The following is a 24,380-nucleotide window of genomic DNA, read 5'->3' as shown; positions in this document are numbered from 1 at the left end:
TGGGAGAAGTAGCCCTCCTTTCTATCCTCCATCTCCCCACCCATCTTGAAGAACATTCTGGAAGAAAATTTACCTCCCCCTCCCATAATTTTGTTCTTGCCTCTCATGAAATTCAGCAAGGACAGGTTTTTTGTTTTGTTTTGTTTTTCAGTCCTGGGGCTTGAACTCTGGGCCTGGGGCTCTGTCCCTGAGCTCTTCAGCTCAAGGCTAGCGGTCTACCACTGGAGCCATAGAACCACTTGTGGTTTTCTGGTGGTTCATTGGAGATAAGAGTCTCATGGACTTTCCTGCCCTGTCTGGCTTTGAACTGTGATCCTCAGATCTCAGTCTCCCGAGTAGCGAGGATGACATGCATGAGCTGCTGGCACTCAGCTCAGCTCTTTTTTTTTTTCTTCCTGTGTTATTTACTTTCTGGTGGCCCCGCTTTCCTGGCTGACAGGCAGAGCCTCTACCTGTCTAGTTCTCCATCCACCTCCTCCACCCGCCCTGCCCCACCCAGCATTGGCCTAATGTAATTTTGGTGATGAAGAGCAGAGCGTGGCCATAATGCACAGCCCTGCTGTCTTCCAACATTCATCCCCACTCCAGAGGAGGTGAAGCCGCTCACTCATGAAGACGGATGTCATGCCAGAGCCCTGCCGTCGCCCATCCTGCCGCCGGATCTCAGGAGAAACATTTGCTGCTCTGATATCGAATATTAGAGATGTGGCAGGCACAGATCAGCCCGGCCGGCCGCCCAGCGACTCTGCCTTATTAGACCCTGTTAGGTAAAATGCCATACCCTTGCTGAACGGGGCCAGCATCATGGCAAGATTATCTAATTCACTAGGCCTGTTTCCTCTCATACACACAGGAAAAGAAAAGTTTCCAGTGTGTCTTTAAAGGCCAAGGGATTGAGATTGAGATTATTATACAAGTCTCAGGGATTTGTCTTCCCTGGGTTGGTCTTGAACTGCAACCCTCAGATCTCAGTCTCCTGAGTTACCAGTGTGCCATCTAATGGAGCAGGAAAACAGCTGGTTCTACACAGCCCAGGGCATCCTGGCCCCTAGGTGCTGACCTGTCTATGATCCCACAGATCTGAGGGTGCACCCATTTTGTTGTCAGATTTTTTTTTTCAGTATAGAAGAGAGGAGTGAGAAGAAGTTCTTTGGATTGCATTTCTGCTCCTCGTGCATGGCATGCATGACCTGGCGATCTGTCTCATGAAGCTAGCTGTTCGGAATATCCAAAGACACAGAGGAAAAAACCGAGACAGCTAGGGGCAGGGTCTGGTGCATGATAAGTGTGTCGTGGATGTCAGTCGCTATGAGCAGAGATTAGTAGAAATGCCTTCATGACATCAGATGCCAATGATGCACAGAATATGGGTTCCTTTCACTGACTCTCAGCTGAATTATTTTGCATTATTTCTTTTAGATTCCTAAGCTTGTGAGCAGCCACCATTTATGGAGGATCAAAATTTCTAATTCTTACTTGTGCATTGAGCCCAAATAAACAAAAAAATTGTAAAAAAAATTTAAAAACTGCTCTCTTAGCTTTTCCCCCATTCCTTAGAGGCAGGTGGTACAATGGAAACCATCTTCATTTTCGAGCTAAGGCCGTACCCAAAATGGGATCCTCTTTTCTGTGGAGAATTTCTCAAAACACTTAGTGTCTGTGGGCCTCTAGATGCCTATCTGTGCAATGTGTGAGGAATACTTGAGCAAAGGTCATTCAGGTGAGAGGTAAAATGGGAAGCATACTTATGTTTATTATTATTCATTATCATTATTATTTATGATTCCTTTATGTGCATATGTGTGTGTGTGTCAGTCTTGGCACTTGAATCTGGCCCTGGGTGCTGTCCCTGAACTTTTGGGCTCAAGGCTAGCACTCTACCACTCAAGTCACAGCTCTACTTGTGGTGTTTTGGTAGTTAATTGGAGGTAAGAGTCTCACTGGCTTTACTGCTCAGGCTGGCTCTGAACCATAATCTCCCATTATTATTATTATTATTATTATTATTTTTAACAAACTTTGACTGAACAGCTGCTATGTCCAGGCATATTTCAACGTGGAACAGAAAGATGCACTCATGACTAAGACATAAAGTATGGCCAGTGGGGGAGACACACAGAACCATGTAGAAGAGTGTATCTAGGAAGACTTTTTGAAAAAGGAAACTTTGGAGTAGGTCTTGTAGGAAGAAAAGGACCTGGCTGAATGAAGATGAGGAGAAGGGAGCCCCCTCCACATCTAAGAGTAAGGGGAGTGGCACAGTTTCCCAGCATCCTTCCATCTGCTGCTTTTGAGAAAACAACAATAAGAAAAAGACGACAACAACAAAAACAACTCTTGGATAGACCTCCCTCTGCCATAGACAAATTGCATTGTTGCAAGCCAAGTGTTTCACTCCAGAGAGACTAATCAGACAATCAGACACTTCCCCATGAAGAAAAGGATCCTGGATTGGGGCAGGGGTGTGTGTGGAGTTGAAGCTCTGTGAGGAAGGAAATATGTTGATCAAGTTAACTCTTGAACCGCCCTTGCCACAGTATGGCCACCAGGAGGCCACCAAGAGACCCTAGTGGGGAAGTCTAATATTAGCTTCAGGTTCAGCCAGAGTTTAGACCCTACATCTCCTGGACCCAAAGCTCATTCGAAATGAGGTGTCAACCGGTTTTCTTAAGTTCTAGCCTTGTGCATCGCTCTACAGCCGCTGGCTTGTCTGGGGGGAGAGAACAGAACCAAGATCAGGGCTGACACCATAGATGCACATGTGGGTTGACAGCAGAGCAGGCAATTTCATGGAGCTACGGCTACAATTTACATTCACTCCGTCCAATCACCAGGACCTTGGGAACTCAAAAGCCAAGGATTAGCTCATGTGATTTCTCTTTGCCTTTCACCAGAGCTGTTTGATTTGGTTGGGGAAAGTGCACAGGGTACACAACAGAGATTTCATTGTCCTGCCTCCTGTCTTTCTTGCTGTGTGTCTTCCCAGATGCATCCAAGAAAGGCCCATGGCTTCTATGTCACAGGCTCCATGTGGCAAAACTGACACACATAATTGGGCAGTGCCGTCATTTCTTTGTTTCCCGGATTTCACCCACACCTGTGTCCTCTGCAGGCCATTGTCCCTGTCACGCGGGAAGTTGATAGCATCTTGGACCTCGAAGATCTGTCTTTAACCTTCTTTCTCTCTTCTTGTCTTTTTCTTTTCTCCAGGAATCATTATTGCGAGCACACAGCCGCAGCCGGGGAAGCGGGTGCGAAGCGCTATTACACCCTCACCTTCTCCGTCACCTTCCCACACAGTGAGGACGACTGCTACCTGGCTTACCACTATCCCTACACCTACACTGCCCTCATGGTAAAGCACACCCCTGCCAGTCACAGGAGGGGATCCCTAAGGTTTCCTTGAGAACATTCTAGAGACCCAAGCATGTTGTGTGTGTGGGGGGGGGGGTGAGGGTGGCAGAGAAATAATTGCCTTCCCTGAGGGAGTCAGGCCTTGCCATCACTGATTTGGTGACTCTCGGGGTGTCCTCTAGCCTTTCCTCGATGGAGCATGAGGCGGAGTCAGGCTGAGGCATCATCTGGAGGTGCAGGGGGTCTACCCATTGAGGGTGGAGATGGGGGCCTTTCTGAGGGGGAGAGACCTCTGTCTTGAAAAGGTCCTCAAGTTAAGCATGAAGCATAGCGGCATTGAAATGGTGTAAATCCATACAAATCTGGAGGGCTCCTCACTGAGCAAGCTCGAGTTAAAGGCCCAAAAGACACACGGAACATATCCTGAGTTTCTCGGAGCAAGCAGCCACTGCTGCTTCTCCAGTGGATCCGTGGCCATGGGCTGGAAGCTTCTGGAAAAATCCAGTGAGGACAAGAAGGATGGAAGACGAGTATACAAATCCACTAGCCATGGCCTTTTTATAGGGAGAATAGTTCAGACTCTTAGTTCACATCCTTATGTTCTGGAAGGCTCTACCAAAAATTCATTTGAGGCAATTTTGAGCAAACAGATAGATGGTTTGTGTCACATGATTTCTCTCCTTTTTAAAACACGAGAGAACCATTGTTCTTCCCTTGCTATTTCATGGGTATCCTGAGGAGGATTAATGGCATATCATATCTTCTACCAAATACTTTTATCCTCTGTATTAATGCCAAATGTTCTTAGTGTATTCATAATGATGTGTGTGTGCGTGTGTGTGTGTGTGTGTGTGTGTGTGTGTGTGTATCACTTAGCCTAGAGGAGGACCATTTTTATTTTTAAGACTGTGAAAAGGAGTCGGGAAAGATAAAAACCAGAAACATTCTTTCCCTTCGAAAGGAATGTTCAGGTATAAATAGAAGTTTTCCATCTCCCACCAACCACTTGGCTAATGGCTCCACAGAAAGGCATCTGTCCTTCTCTCCGTATGTTATTTGGCCTGGAGAGAAAGTTCTACAGTTTTTCCAGATTGCCGGAGAGACACGAATGGTATTACTTGTGTACCCAGAGATGGAGCAGCTCACGATGCTAATCAGAGAAATGTGTATCGCGTTGTGTGCTGAAACAAGCTGTGTAGGTTATAAAACATTTGCAGCCTTTGGAGAGAGAGCGTGAGAGAGAGCGAGCAAGCGAGATTCACGGCCTCTTTACGCAGCTGTTTCCACGCTCTCTCCTGTGAGATCCTGTAGGTGTTCTTGGGAGAGGATTTGGTGCGGAACATGTGTTTTGTTTGCCTTTTCCATTGGAGATGGGGACCCAGGGTGTACGGTGCTGCTCTTGTCACTTGTTAGAATTTCTTAGACCCTGCTGAGATTCTTGGCGACAGCCTAACACATTGGAATTCAAAAGGAGTTTGGGGAAATTGTCTAATTCGCCCTTTGCATGTACAGATGCAAACACCAAGAAGGAAAAGTCCCACATTTGGCTCATGGCCACATGAGGGAACCAAACACTGAATGGTTTCTGGATGTCACTTTTTGTAACCTTTTCCATTCCACTGTGGGGTGTCCGGGGGGAGGAGGGGCAGAATAAGGACTTGAGAAGCGTTTCAGCTCTGGGGGTCAGCTCAGTGATGATGTCAGCATGGCTGTACATGAGAGATGCCAAAATGCACTTCAGTTGCATCAGCTTGTGTTGTTTTTGAGTTATGTGGTGATACAGACATCACTGCACCACCCACCCGCAGTTGTCTGATTCTGGGGATGTGGCTTAGGCGAAGGATAATGGTCGTTGCCAAACATAGTCCAACTCTGATCCCAAGATGCTTCTAGAGGATTCTTTCTTTTTGTAATTTATTTATTAATTAAACAAAATTTTTTGACAAGGTGTTGTGCAAAAAGGGTGCAGTTACATAGTAGGGCAGTGTGTACATTTCTTGTGATAGCTTACACCCTGTTTTTCTTTCCCTTCCCTAGGTCAGGTAGACATATATACAATACACAGTGTACCAAGAACATATACAGTAGCCACGTGGCCTACGCCAAAGAAAATTTGCCTAGGCTTTAAATGTAATGTCGATATCAGACAATATGTCGACAGTAGTCTTATATGAACGTACATACATAGCTTTTGAGCTATTGTATTCCACTGAGAGGTCAATTTTTGACCTTTATATGTTGAATAGTTGTTTGGTTTTAGTTACATAATGTTGGGTCACTGACCCAATCCTGTGGGAAATACCATTTGACAAGCAGTTTTTGGTTTCACAGACCTGGTCTCTACTGTCTTTCCGTCACCCCATCTTAACAGTCATATATCAGGGAGATCATGCCCCTTTGTTTTCTGTGTTCTAGGCTTGTCTCGCTCAACATTATTTGTTCCAGTTCTGACCATTTCCCTGCGAATACCAATATTTCACCATTCCTAATTGCTATGTAGTATTCCATTGTGTATAGATACCATATTTTTTGGATCTATTCATCTGTGGAGGGGCATCTGGGTTGTTTCCGTATTTTGGCTATTGTGAATTGTGCAGTGATAAACATGGAAGTGCAAATGTCTTTTTGATATCTTGGGGCCTGCTGTTCCGGGTAGATGCCTAGGAGTGGAATGGCTGGGTCATAGGGTAGGTCTATATTGAGCTTTTTGAGAAACTTCCATACTGATCCCAAAGTGGTTGTACTAATTTGCACTCGCACCAACAATGGAGAAGGGTTCCTCTTTCTCCGCACCCCCTCCAGCATTTGTTGTTGCCTGAGTTCAGAGTATAGGCCATTCTAGAGGATTCTTGCTAAGTGTCTACGGGTTGCTTTAAAGCCAATAACTCTTTCATCTAGGCTGGACCTCACTTGGATGTCTGCTTACTTTTTGTAGGCTATGTCAGACCAGAGCACAAGATCTAAAGTTTACAACTGATAGATAAGCAACTTGGGAGCCATGGAGGCCAGAGGAGAGATCATTTTTGTCTCAAAGTGAAGAGAAAGCACCAGAAAAAGAGGTGTCTTTCAAATGCCTTTTCACTCTGAGATAAGGGAGAGAGGCCTGGTCAATTTATCTTTACTGCTTTGCATCTTCGCCTAGTGACCACAGGAAAGTCTGAGGAGTTAATGAGAAGGAAGACGAGAAATGAAGGTTTTGTCTTAAATGAGTAGAACAGGGCTAGAAAGACAAATTGTCACTTGGAAGTGAATATATATATATATATATGTATATAGTTTTTGCATTTCAAATATCTTTTGGTCTTGTCCTTCTTTAGCTTTACAGTAATAACTGTAACACTTCTCCCAAAAGTCCTCCTCTCACCACAGACAAAACACGCACACTGTGTAATGCACACGACTCATTTTTATTTCTGGATGTGTCCTAAGGAGGAACATTTTATTTTTCTTCCAACAGATCAAGTGATAAATTAAATGTGAATGGTACCCTAAGGGCAGAATTAACAGTATGTTACTTGAGGGTTAGGCTTAGGGGTGGAAAACATAGTTCCATGTGGAATTCACAATTTGTAAATCTCTTATGATGTGGATTATCTTTAATAATGGCAGACATTTTTATAGCAGAGAAGTTTTTCACTGGCTGGTTTTTTATTTCTTACCACGAATATAGTTTTGTAAACTTAAAAAAAATTAGTATTCTTTTCTAATGAAGGAATTAGTATTTGGTTCTTTCAAATTAATATCTTCCAGATGCTGACTAGTTATTTCTGTTGGATAATTGTCCAAATTACAGCATTAAAATCAAGTGAAAAGAAATGCAATGTTATGATCATTTCTGAAGCAAACAAAAGGAATTACATTTTAATCAAGCACCTCAAGGTATTGGTAATTGAGATGACTGTTAAACTGTTATTCATTATTTAAGGTAGCAGGGTTGTGTTACTGATAATAGCTGGTAGTGTTGATGGAAAACTGAGTTCTAAGATGGCTTTTGATGAATACCTAGGAGGTAAAGAAATGGCACCTCATGGAAAACTTATCACTACATAAATTGGCCAGAAAAAAGGAAAGAGGTCATCAAAAGGACCTTTATTCTTGGAGTGTTTAAAGCTCTTAAAGGGTAGGGCAGGGATTTTTGGTTTTGCGTGTGAGGGGGGGTCCTGATGTGGTTCAGAATGGAAGGGAGATGCCAGTGCAGGTTGTTGATATTGCAGCGATGAGCACGTGGCCACATTGTGTGGGAAAAGTAAAGTGTTCTCCCACCAGGACATTTATGTTGCAGGGTCTTGAGGCCAACATAAGGACAGGTTTTAGAATCAGATGGGCCTGGGTTTGAGTCTTGGCTCTGTGTTTCCAGGCGCTATCATCATGGAAAAGTTTCTTTAAAAAAAATGTTTTCTTGGCCCCTATGGCTAAAGGGTGTAGGCAGAAAAGCATTATGTATATTGTTATAAAGACTGATGGATTGATAATGTAGAAAGATTGCAGCAAAAATGCCTGTCTTTATGAAGCAGTAGTAGATGTTAACCAGGAGATCATTTATTAGCTTTAAGATTATTTTCCCTTTTGGATTTAATGGATACACGTTGCACAATTTATAATAAAATTGAAAGCACACAAAATCCAAATAAGCCAGAAAAGAAATAAATACAAATGTTACTGATGTTTGCCTTAGGGTGGTTGATTACCATTGCTTTTTATTTATTCATTCTTCCAAATAATCAGTCATAAAGCTTTATTTTTAATGGAAAAAATATTAAGTTTTTTTTCTTTATAGTTGACAAACTGGTGAAAAGATACCTTTATATTCATTGCCTCATTCACTATTTTAGGGGGGGGAGGTTGGCCTTTGAACTCATATCTGAACAAGTGTTGTACCTCTAGCAGATGGAGTCACACTTGAGTCTGGGATGGACCTCAGCCTATGATTCTCCCCCCTCTGCCTCCTGTGTAACTGGTATTACAGCGATGCCCCTCCATACTTGGCCCTGTTTCTCTCATTCTCTCATTCTTCACTCATTCTCCAGTCCCTGGGAGTGGAAAGTATGGCTCAGTGGTAGAATACTTTCCTGGCTCACATAGTGCCTTGGATTTGAATCCCAACACTACAAGAAAAAAAAAAGTCCCTTCTAGTTAGGGAGAGTGTTGTCAAACTCCGACAATTTTTGGAAACTCATTGGAACATAGTTCCAGTATGTTCTGTAGCTCTTATTTGACTTAATGATATGATTGGTTCTCTCATGATGAAAAGTTCTGATTGTCTGATGAGTGAATTTAAGACGGCTGAGAGCCAGGCGGCCATCTCTTTGGGGGTGGTCCTTCTTCTAAATTGGGTAATGGTGACTGAAGTACTTTAGGAGATGACACAAATGATTTCCCCAGAGCCTAATCCATCCCTCTTGATCAGTAGCTACCGGCGGAGCAGCCTGCTGGGGTCAGGGCAGGAGTCTTATGGAGTTATTGGGGATGTAGCTGATGAAGGGAAGAGAGTTAGAAGTGTCCTATGGAAAGACCCAGGATGAGGCTGCAGACTAAAGCCTTCACAGCCAGATTCACTTGTAAGAAGTCAACCTTGCTAGGTATTTCCACCCTCGCCTTCAACCCAGATAACAGAGAGAGGGGGGGCAGGGGAGAAGGGAGGGAGAGGTAGGGAGGGAGGAACAGGGAAAGAGGAAGAGATGGGGGGAAAGGGAGGGAGAAATGGAACGAAGGTGAGGAGGGAGGGAGAAAGGGAGAAGGCAGAGAGAGAGAGAGAGAGAGAGAGAGAGAGAGAGAGGCCAGAAGAAAGAGAGAGTGATCACATGCTAACTCACAAAAACAATTCAGCAAGATAGTGTTTCCTAGCCATGCTCTGTAGCACCTTAGTGTCTTGAGATCTTTAGAGAAAAAAACAGAGTTTATCAGGCATGTAAATTCATGAAGTGTATGTCCTCCCAAGCTTTCATACTATGTGCTGGCTCATCAAAGCATTGGAGAAGTCCAGTAGCCATGAACATCTTTTCACGTTATTTGACTCACCATTTTCCAAGTACTTTTAGCTGTACATGGTCTGTCTCCCCCACCCCCCTGTCCATACCCCAGCCCTTCTTAGCCTCGGAGTCATGCATGCAAAGGAATGCTGCTCCCGTGGTTTTTTTCCTTTACTCTTGGAACCTGGAAATGTGATGGTAATTGTGAGGCAAGTTTCAGTTGAGATCTCCATAATAAAAAAATTATAAGAGTCATGTTCACCTAGAAATTGATGGGCATGACACAAATAATTTACTTAAAATTATATAGTGTCATACAAATCCTGCGTTATCCATATCTGCTTAAATAAGAAGCTGGAATTTCTCTTTTGCAGGATGATTTAGAAGAGTAGCTGACATTTGAATGGAGTTTTTTTTTTTTTTTTGCCATTCTTTTCTCTCTTGTGATACCCAGATGTCTAATTCACATTGAGGCTTTTAATTAATAATTCTAAATTGATTTTCCATTTAACTTATGAGTTGCTTTTCTAAGCTTAAGAAGATACTTTTCTTAAGTACTTATTTTATTTATTTTGCTGTTTTAAATCCCATTTTTATTTGGGTGTGAGGTCTCAGGTCTTATTTGGCTATTTTAATCAAGGCTGGTATTCTACCACTTTCGCCATGCCTGCATTTCTGGCTTTTTGCTGGTTAACTGGAGATAAGAGTCTCACAGACTTTTGTGCCCGTGGTGGCTTTAACTTGTGGTCCTCAGATCTCAGCCTCCTGAGTAGTGAGGATTACAGGTGCGAGCCACCAACACCTGGTGGTTTCTTTTAATGGTTGTCCAACCATATGGATTTACAATTTCTGCTTTTTCATTGAAAGTGTTGTACATTTTAATAGCCCTCTGTAAGATTAATTATTGTCACAATTTCATGGATGCTTGAGAAAACACAATAAAGGATGTTCTGTCCAAAGACAAAGTTAGCTGTGTCTCTGAGAAGCAGTCTTGATCAAATGTGTTATGCGGGCTTCCTATACCCAAGGCTGTCGCCCTGGTTTAGAATTTCCCAGAGCTGGCATAATTTTTCTCCGTCGGCTGTTTTGTGTTACATATTTCAATCCCATGTTATTTGATTCTGAAGATTTATGGGCTTTATATGCTCATTGTAAATTGTGCCCTTTATCAAAATAAGATTTTAAATTTCCACTGAATGCGCTTGATGTGGAATACGACTTTGCCACATATCAGTATTGCCTTGCTGGCTTTAATTTATGTTTCTTTATCCGTTTAGTCTCAATATTTCTCCCTTAAAATGTTTCAGTGGAGACAAACTAAATAAAGAGATAATTTAGAAGCATTTTTCATACGTGTCACGCCTCTTTAAAAATACCTGCTGTGTACAGCACACCTCAGAATTTAGGAAAAGCAATCTGAGCATTTTCCTCATTTAATAAGACCGATTAACGTTGTGTGTACTGATAATACTTTTATTGTTCTTTCTGTCATTCTGGTTTAAGTTTGTTCCCATGTCTCACTGTATTGTCTTCTTTGTTTTTGTTTGCTTTTGCAGTGTGGACCATATTTTCTTTGAGTTTTTCACCCTCATATTTATAATTCTGGTATTTATAATTCTTACTAGTTCTTTAAAAAATCACAATTGAACTTGGATTTCTTCATTGACAATAATATCCAACATTAAGTTATATATATATACGTATATATATGATATTATATGACAGGTTGCTTTTCACATAATTACATAATTTAATCACAGCAACCACTGTGTCAGATGGGAAATACTATTTTATTGTTATTGTTGCTGTTATTAATTTTTTTCCAGTACTGCGGTTTTTGCTCATGACTGGCATCCTTCCCACTTAGGCCATACCTCTACTTCTGGCTCTTTGCTAGGTTACTTTGGAGGTAATAAACTTGTAGGTTTGTCTGCCCAGAGTAGCTTCACACCACAGACATTACATATCTGAGCATGTATGCTGTACTTCTTCATGAGCAAGGACTTGGATGGGTGTAGGGTATTGGTTTACAATCCTTTCTATTTTCAAACTCTCAGCTCTACTTCATTTCCTTGGGCTTCTAGTATTTCAGAGGAGATATGAGACAGCATTTTGTGTGTGTGCAGATATATTAACAATAGGTTTATTTAAGCAGATGCACGTACCTACTCATATCCTTTAAGAACTGTTAATTGTAGGGCACAAACTCATTGTGTTCCTGTTGAGTGCTGGGTTTTAGACTAGCAAGGGAACATGAAAGACTAGGCTTTATCCAGAATTGATTTCATCCATAAGAAAGAATATAATGCATGGGAAGGATGTAAGTTTAAGATTTTTGCACTCCCTGATCCACTCCCATAATTCCATTCAAATGGAACTATGTGGTCATGAGGTCATGAGCGATGATGCTGAGTGAGCGATAACTGTGCCAATCTAGGAAAACTGTCAACTTAGGGTGGCTTCAGTTTTGGTTCCCCAAGACCTTCTGGTGTGTGTGTGTGTGTGTGTGTGTGTGTGTGTGTGTGTGTGTGTGTGTACCATCTCTCTTCATGGCCAAGTGGTTACCTACTAAATCTTGAATGCAGCTATGTCTTGCCAATACCTGGCACTTGTTACTTGATGGACAATGATTATCATGAAGTATCAAGGCCAGACACATGGACATCAGCCGAATTCTCACGTATCTTGAATCCAGCATAGACATGCTCCTTACACATTCTCTTACTTTGTATGATGTCAGGTGCTGGCTCCCGGCAAGGCCACCAGAGTTTGTTTCTAAGACAGGAGGGCTAAGTAGACTGGCAGGCAAAATAGTAGCTCTCAAAGACATCCCTACCCTCAGCCTCAGAATGGGGGAAGATATTTCTTCACATGGTGAAGGACTTGGTATGCGTAACCAGGACTTTCGTTCTAGATTATTGGGTTAAACCCATCATAATTACAATGTTTCTTATAGATCAAAGAGTGAGGTGAGAGGCAGAGCCAGTTAAGGAGACATGATGTGAAGAAATCCCAGGAGGAAGAGAGGTGACCCTTGGCTTTGAAGGTGGGGAAGGGAACTGAGAGTCAAGGAATACAGGTGGCCCCTAAGAGCGAGGGACCCCCTGGAGTCTCTAGAAGAAAGACGACCAGCTCGATTTTCATGCAGCAAGGCCTATTTGGGGCATTGGACCTTCGGACCTGTAGATAAATTTGTGTTGTCTTAACCTACTGAATTATGGCAGCTGGAGGAAATTTACATACTTGACTAGGGAAACTAATCTAGTTAGTATCTCAGATGGGCAAGACCACATTGAGGTATTCATTGCTACCTTGAAGAATGGCTTAAAGGCAAGTATTTTAGAGTAGAGCATGGTAAGGATTGGTACAGGACCGTGGTATAATGGTGTAAGATTGATGAATGCACTAAGAGAAAGATTTTGAGCAGAGAGGCTAAAAGAATCTTGGAGCAAAGCTTGATGGGTGCTTAAAAAATTTTAATGGCTCACATCAATAAAATGAAGGAATAGCACCATGATATTCACATATATTTAAGGATATTTATACACACATATTATGCTCAGAACAAATGCACTGAGTCTGGATTACACATTCTTAATCCCTTTCTTCTGCCCGCCTCCTTGAGAGATTTTAGTGGGTTTCATGATACCATTCTCACAGGTCCATATTGTTATTTCTGTGTCGTCCACCTCTATCTATGTATATCTACAACATACCCCTGTCTTAAAACTTTTGCTAGTGTTGGCTCAGAACAAAGGAAAAAAGGACTATTGATTGATGTTTTATGTTGAGCAGTTTTGATGGGCTGTTCCTAGAGCCAATATTTATTTGTAATTTCTATTTTCCTGGCTAAGGGTTTTCTGGACTTGTAAAGTTCTGTGGATGGGAGCAGGGGCAGTCATAATTCATGTTATTTGACAGTGGGCCATGTGGCAGTGAATGATTTTGCTCTGCAGTTGTAAGGGAAATATGGCTCTGGACCAAATTATCAGGTGTCCCTGGGGCTGCAAAAGGCCACAGAGCCATCTGGTTCTGTCTTCCTTCCTTGGACTCTTTTCCTGTCCCTTGAATCTCATATATTTTAGTAGATATGAAAACAGGTTTTAATTTATTTCTATCCAAGTTGTGGTTTTTGTTTTTCTTTTAAAATCAGTTTAGGTGATTTCGCTCCCCGCCCCCCCCCCCCCGTTTTTTTTTTTTCCATGGGGTATTAGTTTACCCTTGCTGCTGTAACAAAAAACATTATAAATATTAGAGGTTTTAACACTGTTTTGAGATTTACCGTTCTTTAGGTTAGAAGTTTAACTATGTTTTCCTGGGCAAAGGCCCTGGTGGTTAGGCTCCATTTTTTTTTTTTTTTTTTTTTTTTGGCCAGTCCTGGGCCTTGGACTCAGGGCCTGAGCACTGTCCCTGGCTTCTTTTTGCTCAAGGCCAGCACTCTACCACTTGAGCCACAACACCACTTCTGGCCATTTTCTGTATATGTGGTGCTGGGGAATTGAACCCAGGGTTTCATGTATACGAGGTAAACACTCTTGCCACTAGGCCATATCCCCAGCCCTGGTTCTTTGATTCTTTCAGCCAGTAAAGAATCTATTTTAGTCAGTTGGGATTTAGATTAGGCCTCAGTGGACAATGTAGGTGCAAACACATCTGTGGAGGGCACTACCTCCTTTTCTATAAGATAGTTACAGTTTTTTTAAAAATTAGTATTTGCCTGAAGATTTCTCTATATGTGCACATGCATGTGTGTGTGTGTGTGTGTGTGTGTGTGTGTCTGTGTGTGTCTCTCTGTGTGCCACTGTGTGTGCATATCATTTATCAAGCAGGTTTTTCTCTCTGTATATGTGCATGTTGGTGTGTTTATATGTGTGTCACTCTGTGTGTGTGTGTGTATGTGTGCGATTTATCTAGTGGGTCAGTTGATTGTTAAGGAACAAAATAGGATGTTTTTCCTTGGCTCTGTTAGTGCCTACCTATGATGAAAGCTTTAGATCTTGAGCTTAGATGATACGTGTGTGTGCGCGCGTGTGTGCGCGCTGGTCCTGGGCCTTGAACTCAGGGCCTGGATGCTGTCCCTGAACCTCTCTGTGCTCAAGGCTAGCACTCTACCACTTGAGCCACAGATCTACTTCTGGATTTTTGGGTGCTTCATTGGAGATTAGCGTCTCATGGGCTTTCCGTAGAGTCTCATGGGCTTTCCAGCCGGGGCTGCTTTCGAACTGTAATCCTCAGATCTCAGCCTCCTGAGTAGCTAGGATTATAGGCGTGAGCCACTGGTACCTGGCTGGAGGGATGACACTGTGCTGGGAAGGAATGGCTCCTCCTTCTCTGCTTATTGAAGTCATTGTAACCACACAGAGGTCACCAATTAATTTGCAGGGTCATAGAGGGCATCCGCATCCTGTTTTCGACTGACCCCACTGTTCTGGTTGGTGAAGATACTTTTAGACTTTAAGATGATTAACCAGGTAGCCTAGTTCTGGTGGCAATTCCATTCTTGTGCTGTGTTTTTAATGAGCCTATACATGAGGGGGTGTGGCAGGAAAAAGACAGATGTTAATCTAACTGTCCTATTAGCTTAGCCATCTTCCTGGGACTATGGCTTTTCATTTCCCTTTAACATACTCACAACTCTGCCGGGTGCCGGTAGCTTACATCTGTAATTCTAGCTACTCAGGAGGCTGAGATCGGAGGATCGAGGTTCAAAGCCAGCCTGGGCAGGAAAGTCCGTGAAACTCTTATCTCTAATAAACTACTTGGAAAAAGCCTGAAGTGGTGCTGTGGCTCAAGCAGTTGAATGCTAGTTTTGAGGAAAAGGAGCTCAGGGACAGAGCTCAGGCCTTGAGTTCAAGATCCAGGACTGGTGCGCACATGCACACACACACAATGATACAACTCTGCTGTAGTCCTTGGTCCTGTTGTACTGTGTGCTGCTGGGTCTCTTCATCTCCTGCTCCTCAGTGCCCTGTTTCCATGCTGACCACACCCTTCCTATGTCACAGTGATGGTGAAGAGTGATCTATCATCCCTGTCCTCTAGCTTACAGGGCAACTTGTTAACACAGACACAACAGGAATGATGTTGGTTCAGCCTCACTGAACTCTCCAGAATATCTCCTTTGTAATCCCTCAGTGCCCAGTCTATATATCAGGCCGAGTGGGCCAACAACAACAATAACAACAAATACTTCTCAACTATAAGGGATTTAATAAATGTGAAGTGTTGTTGCTCTTTGTTAGGGTTGCCTTTGTTGTTGTGTACAGATAAGAATGTTGCACTGCTATAGTCACCACATGCATGCTTGCTTTCCTCTCTGTCCTAGACTCACCTTGATATCTTGGGGAAGAGCATTGATCCCCAGCAAGTGTACTTCCGGAAAGATGTTCTCTGCCGCACCTTGGGTGGAAACCCCTGTCCTTTGGTGACCATCACGGCCATGCCCGAGTCCAACAGTCCTGACCAGCTGGAACAGTTTCGTGAGTAAAACAAGGAATATGTATGTATGTATGTCATGGGGTTTGAACTCAGGGCCTGGGCACTATCCCTGAGCTCTTTTTGCTGAAGGCTAGTTCTCTACTACTTTGAGACACAGTGCCACTTCCCATATTCTGGTGGTTCATTGGAGCTAAGAGTCTCATGGACTTTCCTGTCTGGGCTGGCTTTGAACTGCGATCCTCAGATCTCAGCCTCTCGAGTCGCTAGGATTGTAGGCAGGAGCCACTAGGAACTTCATCTTGGAAGGATCTGCTGAGGGTATGTTCGACAGTTGAGAGAGCCATGCTCCCTTATAGGCTAGAACTTTCTTGAAGAGTTGGGGGACTTGTCTGTCTTTAGAGACATATACTCCTGATTTCTGACCTCAGGGTAAATGTGAATGCCACCCTGGTTAAGGAGAAAGGGAGAGGAAATGGCTGCCTGGAGGAGAGAATAGATTAGGAGTGGCAGTTGTTGCCTCTCCAAAAACAGAGCCTTGACTCTGAATCACATTTTCCAGCTTCGAATCCAGGGATGTTTCTTACCATGGCTCATGGCTGTTACTTGATTCTCTTCCACCAGTCAAGGTTTGGAAAGGAAGGAAATGGAATCTTTGAGCCAGGGCTGAAGTATCCCCTTGATAGCACTAATACTAGATCTGGAGGACCATGGGTGTGAAAAGGGCTATGGCCAAGAACTATGGATCCAAACCAAAGCCCACAGGCACACACGGACAGAGATACACATGCAGACACACAGACACCTGCAGATACATACAGACCTGCAGCCACATGGGTGCATGCATGCTCAGAGACACCCAGACACACCCAGACATGCACAGACACACTGGTGTGCAGTAACCTTTTAATGGCAGAGCTTTACTGCGACTGACTCTCATCAGCAAGTTTTATAAGTGGCTTCTGACATAGGTAGACCAAAAAAAAAAAAGCCTCAATTAGGATGGGAAATACTTTGTCATAAAAGCAAATTTGGGAGATGGGAGGAAAAGACTGAAGAGTAAAAGCCGTCTAATTTATTCCCAAAAGATCTCAGCCCTATTGATGAAGTGCTAATGGCGGTCAGGTGACTCTTAGGTTGGATGGGAGAAGTAATTCCTCACACCCCATCAGCACCTGACAATGGATGCTCAACAACCTGGCTAATCAACAACTGATTACCTTATCTGAATTAATGAGGCCTTAAAATGCTTTAATGAATAATAAGGGATCACTCAAAAATTCCCTTTTATGTGTTTTATGCATTTTAAGAGTGATTTCTTCAGCGAGTCACTGAACCTTCCACTCACCAGATAAGCCGTGATTGGGAGTTGAGAGACAGCCATGCTTTCAGGGCAATCTTCCCTGGATACTTATTTAAGGAAGTGGATGGCCTCAACTCTGTGTTTGGCGAGTTTGGTCTTTGAGAAGGAGGTGGGCAGAACCTCGATGCATGATTGCAACGTGGCCATGGCTTTGGTTGTGCTTGTTTATGCTGGCATCGGAACTTGCGTCTCTGTGATAGCCATACCCAGTCTTTTTTAGTTGGAAGAAAAGCTGAGAAACATAGAGGAGAGCCCCTAAATAATCCGGCACTACAAGAAGCAGTTCAGTAACTTTAAAAAAAATGAAGAGAAAGAAAGGACCTGGTACATTCTTATACAAATCAGAAGAGGGTGGTGTCTGCTTGCTGTCTGTGTGATTAGTTTTACTGAGTGGATGCTTCCATTTGTCATCCTAGTCTTTTGTTCCCTCTTCAACAGGCTAATAGGTCAGCCGTTCTTCATCTCAAGAGGGAGTCTGGGCACGAGGCCGAGGTTTCTTAGGATAACATGATGAATCCTGTTTGCTTTTTCTGCTGCTTGCAAGTGGTCATCATTGGAGCTAAGTCCTCAGGAAGCTGTGACTCTGCCCCAGGTGCAGGCATGGATTAGGGTTATCTTCTTGGACATGCTAGCTGTACACTTAGCTGTAGGCCCCCCCGTCTTAGAAGAGTCACGTGCTTTGATGAAAGCTCTTTTATCATCATCTTGAAAAACCTTTAAATAAGTCTCAACACCAACATGAGTGGGACTGGAGGACACTGTTAAGTGAAATAAGTCAGGCACAGGAAGGCAGATGATGTGAAATCTCACTTATCGGTGGAAGCTAAAAAGTGGCTCTTGTACAAGGAGAAATTAGAATAGAGATTAGCAACCTCGGGGCAGGGTGGGTAGGAAGGGAGAGATGGAGAGAAGATGGCTAGCAGGTGCGATGAACATTTGGAGAGGCGTAAGTTCTACTATTTGTAGCATAGAAAAGTAACAACAATTAGTTGTGTATTTTGGAATAGTTAGCAGAGAGGGTTCTGAATGTTCCTAACACATTCAGAAACCATACCCCTGAATATTGTCTACATGCATTGAAATCTCCCACTCTACCCCCTCACTATGTACAGTTACACATCAATTATTTTTTAAAAAATTAAAAAGTAAAGGGACTTGAGCAAAAATTAAGTCAGTCAGTTGGTTTTGATCAGGGACCCTGGATTTTCATTTCACAGTGGGTTTTGGCGAACTGGGTAGCTGGTCCTGGGGTAATCAAACTACTAGTTTTCATAGTCTCTGGGCATGATGACATTGTAATTACCTTGCTGCTTTGAGTCCAGCATCTAAAATTTTAATACCATCTCTTCAGTGGGAAAATGGAGAATAAAATAGGCAAAGGGGACTATAGTAGAGAAAGAGACTTTGATTGTGAAAAGAAGGAGGCTTTTTATTAGATATGATTATAGATTCCTAAAGAGAGATGTGGGGCTGGCCATTGGGTGAGTCTCACGGCCAACAGGTGAAGGACCAACACCCTGCTCATGGTTGGCTGGGCTTTTCATTTGGCTTCAGGGTGAGGAAATCTGTTAGCACTGATTCTTGTGTCTACTTTTAACTCTGCCACAATGAGGCCAAGCAGATGTCCTAGTTGTGGAACCTGGCTCATGAATCCCAGGGTGTTTGTTAGAGTTGGGGTGTCTCAGATGTGATGTTGGGAGCCCCTTCCCCCTTTCTTGCTCATGTCTCACTAAATGTCCTCACTAAAAGAAAGGCATGTAGATAAAAACCAAACCAAACCAAACCAAACCATGAAGGCTGGTGTCCTTCTATATTAGCATTCTGCCCAAATAATGCAAGAAGAGTGTCAGCCTGCTTTGTCCATTCACTGGAAAACCTTGTGTGGATTATGTGGTTGGCTGATATCTTTCACTTGGGGGATTCACTTCAGGGACCCCCATTTATCTCCATGCACAGATCTGCTGATATTCAGCACTGGTACTCTGGTTTCAGCCTGTGACCTGGTACTTCTTCTCTTCTTCAGTACTCTTGCCCATCACATGTAGTGCCCCACTCTCTTGCTGCTCGGAAGGGACCTTTGTTGTCTAACAGAAACATATTCATGGTCAACTGTTTTAGTCCTTGTGGCAGGGAGAGGGAGAGAAAATTCTTTGGACTTGAAGTCATCTTTCCTATTCCTCCCCCACCCCCCTTTGGACTCCAGCAGAGAGGTGAGATTTTAGGGCCTATGGGTATAGTGCTGGGGGCATAGACTCAGCCTAATTATGTGAGTAAAAAATTCACAGGGCAGTTTGCAATGCATATGCAAGCACACAGCCATTGCTGTGTTCATATTAATAATAGTAATAATAATAATTAGTAAATAGTAATAAAGAACCCAGCACAATATGAACACCACTTACCTTCCAATGTGTAATTAACCATGCCTGTAATTCAGAAATAAAACTACTTAACTCCTTTTGAGTTAAGTAGTTTTGAGTTAACTCCTTTTGAGAATGTGGTGTATTCATTTAGGAAGAGCAAATGAACCAGCAGCTGAAGAGTCTGTGCCTCTAGGCTTCCCCAAGGTGAGGTGAAATCCCCTCACTAGCTTCTTCCCTCCCAGGGTCTGGGGTCAGTTCCAGTTTGATATGGATTGCTTAGCTGTGATCCAGCCTGTGTTTGGTTCAGTGACTGCCACCCATCCCATGTAAGGAGAGATTTGTGCACTGTAAGGAAGGGCTTACATTGTGTGTAGGATTATCACTTGAGTCTTATTCTAGAAACGCCAGAATGAAGACCGTGGCTGTAGGGCCCCAGGAGACCTCCCTTGCTCCTACCTGACAGCCCTGGTGGTTTGGTCTCAAGTCTTTCCGATGGCATGTATTGATTACTTCTAGTTCTTGCTAGGGTCTGTGCTCCAGAGTGTCCCAGAAGTATTGGTTTATTTATTTATATTTTTCAAAAGCATTTTTTTCTTCTCTTCTCTTTAAGAGTTACTTTTCCTGGAAACATTGTAGCCTTCTTTTCCTGACAGATATATTTTTAGTTCAAGGCTCACCAGATCCGCCAGTGCTGCCAGTTCTGTGTGCTTTATCACCACTTGGAGAAATGAGGACGATTGGCTTCTCTGAGTTTTCCAGAGAGACAGTTCTGACTCATAGCTTCACACCTTGAGACCTCGGTCCTCAGAGGCTCCATCCTGGCAGATCTTCCAGAGTCCTTGTTGCTTGGTGTCATTGCGGCAGATATGGGCTTGAGGAGAAATGGATGATAAAAGGAATGATGAGAACATGGAAAGACAGTTGGAAGAGGTCCTGTCAAGTAGGGGGCTCAGGCAAAGCTGAAGCCCCAGTGGCAGCACAGATAGTTTGTCCCCTGTCTACCAGGTCTCCTCCACCGGTGTGCCTGCCATTCCTTGGCTTTAGGTATTCAGTTCATATCCAATGCATAGCATCTAGGGGAGAGGGCTTTGTCCGCATGTGTGATGTGTGATGTGTGAGACATGAGTGTGGTGGGCTCTCCTTCTTTGGTGGCATTGGAAGAATAGCAGGAACAATGCACCCTGTGTTAAAGGGTTTATTTCGTGAAGACAAAGTGGAGGCCACTCAGAAGAATGAGCAAGGGGGAAGAGGGGCTGAATCCAGGCATCCCACTGTTTGGTCCTGGGCTGTTGCTTTACGTGGCCTCTATCCCCTCCACTTCTTCCCCTCCTCCCTTCAGGAAATCTGTCTGATGATGATTGGGTATTGTTTGAATCTGGCCAGACCTAGAATCCAGTGGCCACAGGATGGTGGGCTGGCCTGGACTCAGGATTGGTTTGTTTGAAATAGGCCAGACCTTCTCTTGGGTAACAGTCTGAGAAAGTTGATTTTGGCCTGAGACATGGTGGGACCCAAGACCCCCACCACCACCTTCCCCTGGGTGGTGGCGACTGGTGGAGGAGGGGGCAAGCAGGCCAAACAGGTTTGCTGATGTCCTTCACTTGGTCCTGTATGTTCAATACATTCTTGAATCTGATATGGTATTCCCCTATAACCTTGTGCTCCTGATTTAGTTTGATAAATGTATTGGTGGTAATATTTATTTCCATAACTAAGCTATTAAGGCTACATTGTAGTTTTTGCTGGATGGGGTGATGGTTGTTTACTTGCATAAACAAGCCATGTAGAGTCATTCTTTGGGATTTTTGTTTCATAAAGCAGAGGCTCTTGGGACGCGGCACTGCCTTAAAGCCACTTCTCTGTGCCGTAGAGAGTGACTTCGCTGTCAGACCCAGCCTGTTCCACTCACCGTTTCTGCCTAGAGGAATGGGATCCCATTTTAGTTTGGAGAGCTGGGGCTTGGGGATGGAGGCGCGTCATTTGTCTCAGGAACTTTCTGCTGGAAAATTGGATGCCTGTCTAGGAAGCCTCTTTAGTCGCATTATCTTGAGACTGCCCTTAAGAGCAATTTGAGTGGGGGAACTAATTTGTGGGTATTTAAAAACATTTTTTTTTTTTGGAAGGAAAATGTCAGTCTCTTATTAGAAACTCCCATTCTCCAAGTGAATAGTCACTCCGGGCTCACTGACTGGTGAGGAGTCAGGATACAACAAAGGTGGATGTGGCTGAGGGGGTGGAACAGCTATTTTTGCAACCTGAGACACCTCCGCCCTGCATTTATTACAGCTGAAAGAGCAGAGCATAACCTTTCTATGTCTCAGAGGTGAGATGATCTCATTCTACTGCCTCAGTCTCCCGTGGCTCACACACTGCTCTTTCCATGGGGATGGGGGGGGGTAAGCTTAGGTGGGAGGGGAGTATGGTGCTGGGACTGCATTTGCAGTTGTTAAAGAATACCTTTCTATCTTTTTCCTTCTTTTTTTTTCTTTCCTTAAAAATATTCTTACAAAAGCAATGTTCTATTCAGCCTGCCATTATGCTAAAAGCTTTTCCTTAGAAGACAATAGCTGTTCTCAGAAAAAAAAAAAAAAGGATTTACAGGGGGTCCCCAGGGTGTAATGAGCTACCACAAGGCACCTGCCTGGGGTTGGGAGTTGTCACTAGTAAGTGGTTTTAAATTAGAACAGAGTGGAAAAATACACAGTTACAGAGTTCCCCTTTTGGCTTTGCTGCAAATCCTTTTCCATCCTCTCTGGGTCTCTGTCTCTGCCGGAGACACCTAATCAGGTACCAGGAAGAGAGCTGTCCGCTGGGGAGAGTTAGAAGTGACATTGACAGTGTGAGGAAAACAGAAACTCAAGTGCGACGCAAACCTCTCACTCCTGGAAATTCCATCCTATTTTTATTTTATGGTTTAGAAGAATTGGAGATTGAACTTGAGCCATGACTGGCCACCCCATCCTTTTGTATTTAGTTTGCTTTGCAGATAGGTGCTCTTGCTTTTTCCAGGGCCAGTCTTGGACCATGACCTTTCATCTCTATCCCCTGATTGGCTGGGATTACAGGCAGGCGCCAACCTGCTCCTGTTAACCATCCAGAGATACGTGGGAGCCTGGTAATACAACGGGACTGCTGGACTTTAGAACTTGATTACTGTTAAAGACTCAAGGGGAGATTTTCACAGTTGCTCTTGTATTATAGAGCCCAGGCACATGAATCAACCCAGGTTATCCACATCCAGGTTATCCAGGTTATAACCACATACTAGCATGTAAGAGAGGTAGCCTCAGCCTCCCTCTGGCTTCCTGGTTAAAACATTCTCCACTTTTTTTCCCTATAAAACAATGCTTCTCACAAATATTGGCACACAAAAGTTTAATAGTAAGAGTATAACGTCTCCTCTCCTTTAATAAAAGGAGTCACAATTAGAGAAACTGACTCGTGCCCCCTTCTTGCCTTGGGATTTTCATCTCTTCAGACAAGAGCAAGCACAAGAACAAGATTTTCACCTCTTCAGGGCAAGCAGTCATGATGGACTTATGCAAATGCAAAGATAAATATTACTTAGTCCTGACACCGAGGCACATGTAATCTACAAGTTGTGCATGTGTGTGCCTGTGTATGATGTGTGCATATGAAAGTCATGTGACATGTAAACTGTCATTTCGTTCAGCAAAGTACATGCTAACAGAGGGCTGATCAAAGTTAGCAGTGGAGACACAGGGAAGAAAGGATTTACCTGCCTGGCAAAAATCCAAGGGAGGTTTCTACTCACAAGCGTATACGGCCTGCATACACCCCACACAATGGTGGAACTATTTTGACAGAACTTTACTTTCCAAGAAACCCCAGTTGGGAATCCAAAATGTATTTGAATAACAAGCTAAGTCTTTTTCTGGAGAATACATAAAAGGAATGATGTGTAAAACACACTGGAACCACCTTGTTGGGTTTTCTTCATTCTTATCACTGGTGTTCGTTTGTACACACACAATTAGTGACTTACAATAATATCGCCTACTGTTCAAACTCTCCAAAACTACTATGACATTTAGACAGGTGGATACTCTTTTTTTTTTTTTCCAGTCCTGGGGCTTGAACTCAGGGCTTGAGCACCATTCCTGAGCTTATTTTGCTCAAGGCTAGCACTCTACCACTTGAGGCACAGCGCCACTTCTGGCTTTTTCTGTTTATGTGGTACTAAGGAATTGAACCTAGGGCTTCATGCATGCGAGGCAAGCACTTTACCACTAAGCCACATTCCCAGCCCCAGGTGGATACTCTTGTTTTTGCTTCCTTTTATGTTGTCATTTTTTGCATGTATGGTGATGTTGTTGTTTGGTCTAGAAACTCCAATAAAGGAAAGGCTAAGGCTCATTCCGCTTTCCAAAACTGGGTGGGGGAAGATTGTAAAAACCTAACAGTTTAATAGCTTTGTTTTTATCCTGTCATTTAAGTATTACAACGTTGTACACAATATAATTTTTTCTTTCTCCATGTAGTTGCCTTGTGGATCAAAGAACAGAATAATTATGCCCATATGGTGGAGGATAAATCAGAGATTCTGTACAAATGCCATTTGGTTTGCATATTGAATTCAAATGTCTACATTCAGTGAAACAATAGGAGGTGTCTTGTTTAAGGTGGGAAAATAAATTAGTGGTGTATAGGAGACAGGAACCCTGGGCATGACTCTGTGAAGGTATAGGATGGTAGATTGATTTGGGGGTCAGAAGGTAAGGTAGGAATGATATATTGGGTTGTGTGGCAAATGGGCATCTTTGTTTGTTTGTGAAGAAGCTGCTTTTGACAGCAATGATGAGTTAGTAGGATGTTATCACAGGTAGAGGAAAGGCAAGGTAATGTTTGTTTTTGAGGAAGGCTTGTGGCTCTAAG

At 43.3% G+C, this 24,380-nt stretch overlaps 1 protein-coding gene across 1 annotated transcript in view; it reads left to right on the top strand.

Moving 5' to 3' along the window:
* The window catches only part of Agbl1 (AGBL carboxypeptidase 1), a 397,351-nt gene that overhangs the window by 64,658 nt on the left and 308,313 nt on the right, over nucleotides 1–24,380 (top strand). Inside the window, exons 16-17 of the mRNA XM_048369043.1 lie at nucleotides 3,211–3,355; nucleotides 15,649–15,802. Coding sequence (XP_048225000.1) covers nucleotides 3,211–3,355; nucleotides 15,649–15,802 — 299 coding nt within the window. The remainder of the gene's footprint in view (nucleotides 1–3,210; nucleotides 3,356–15,648; nucleotides 15,803–24,380) is intronic.

This window comes from Perognathus longimembris, chromosome 20 (assembly GCF_023159225.1).
Source record: "Perognathus longimembris pacificus isolate PPM17 chromosome 20, ASM2315922v1, whole genome shotgun sequence".
NCBI lineage: Eukaryota > Metazoa > Chordata > Mammalia > Rodentia > Heteromyidae > Perognathus > Perognathus longimembris.
Note: the sequence above shows the minus strand (reverse complement) of the source record. Positions and strands in the feature narration are given on the sequence as shown.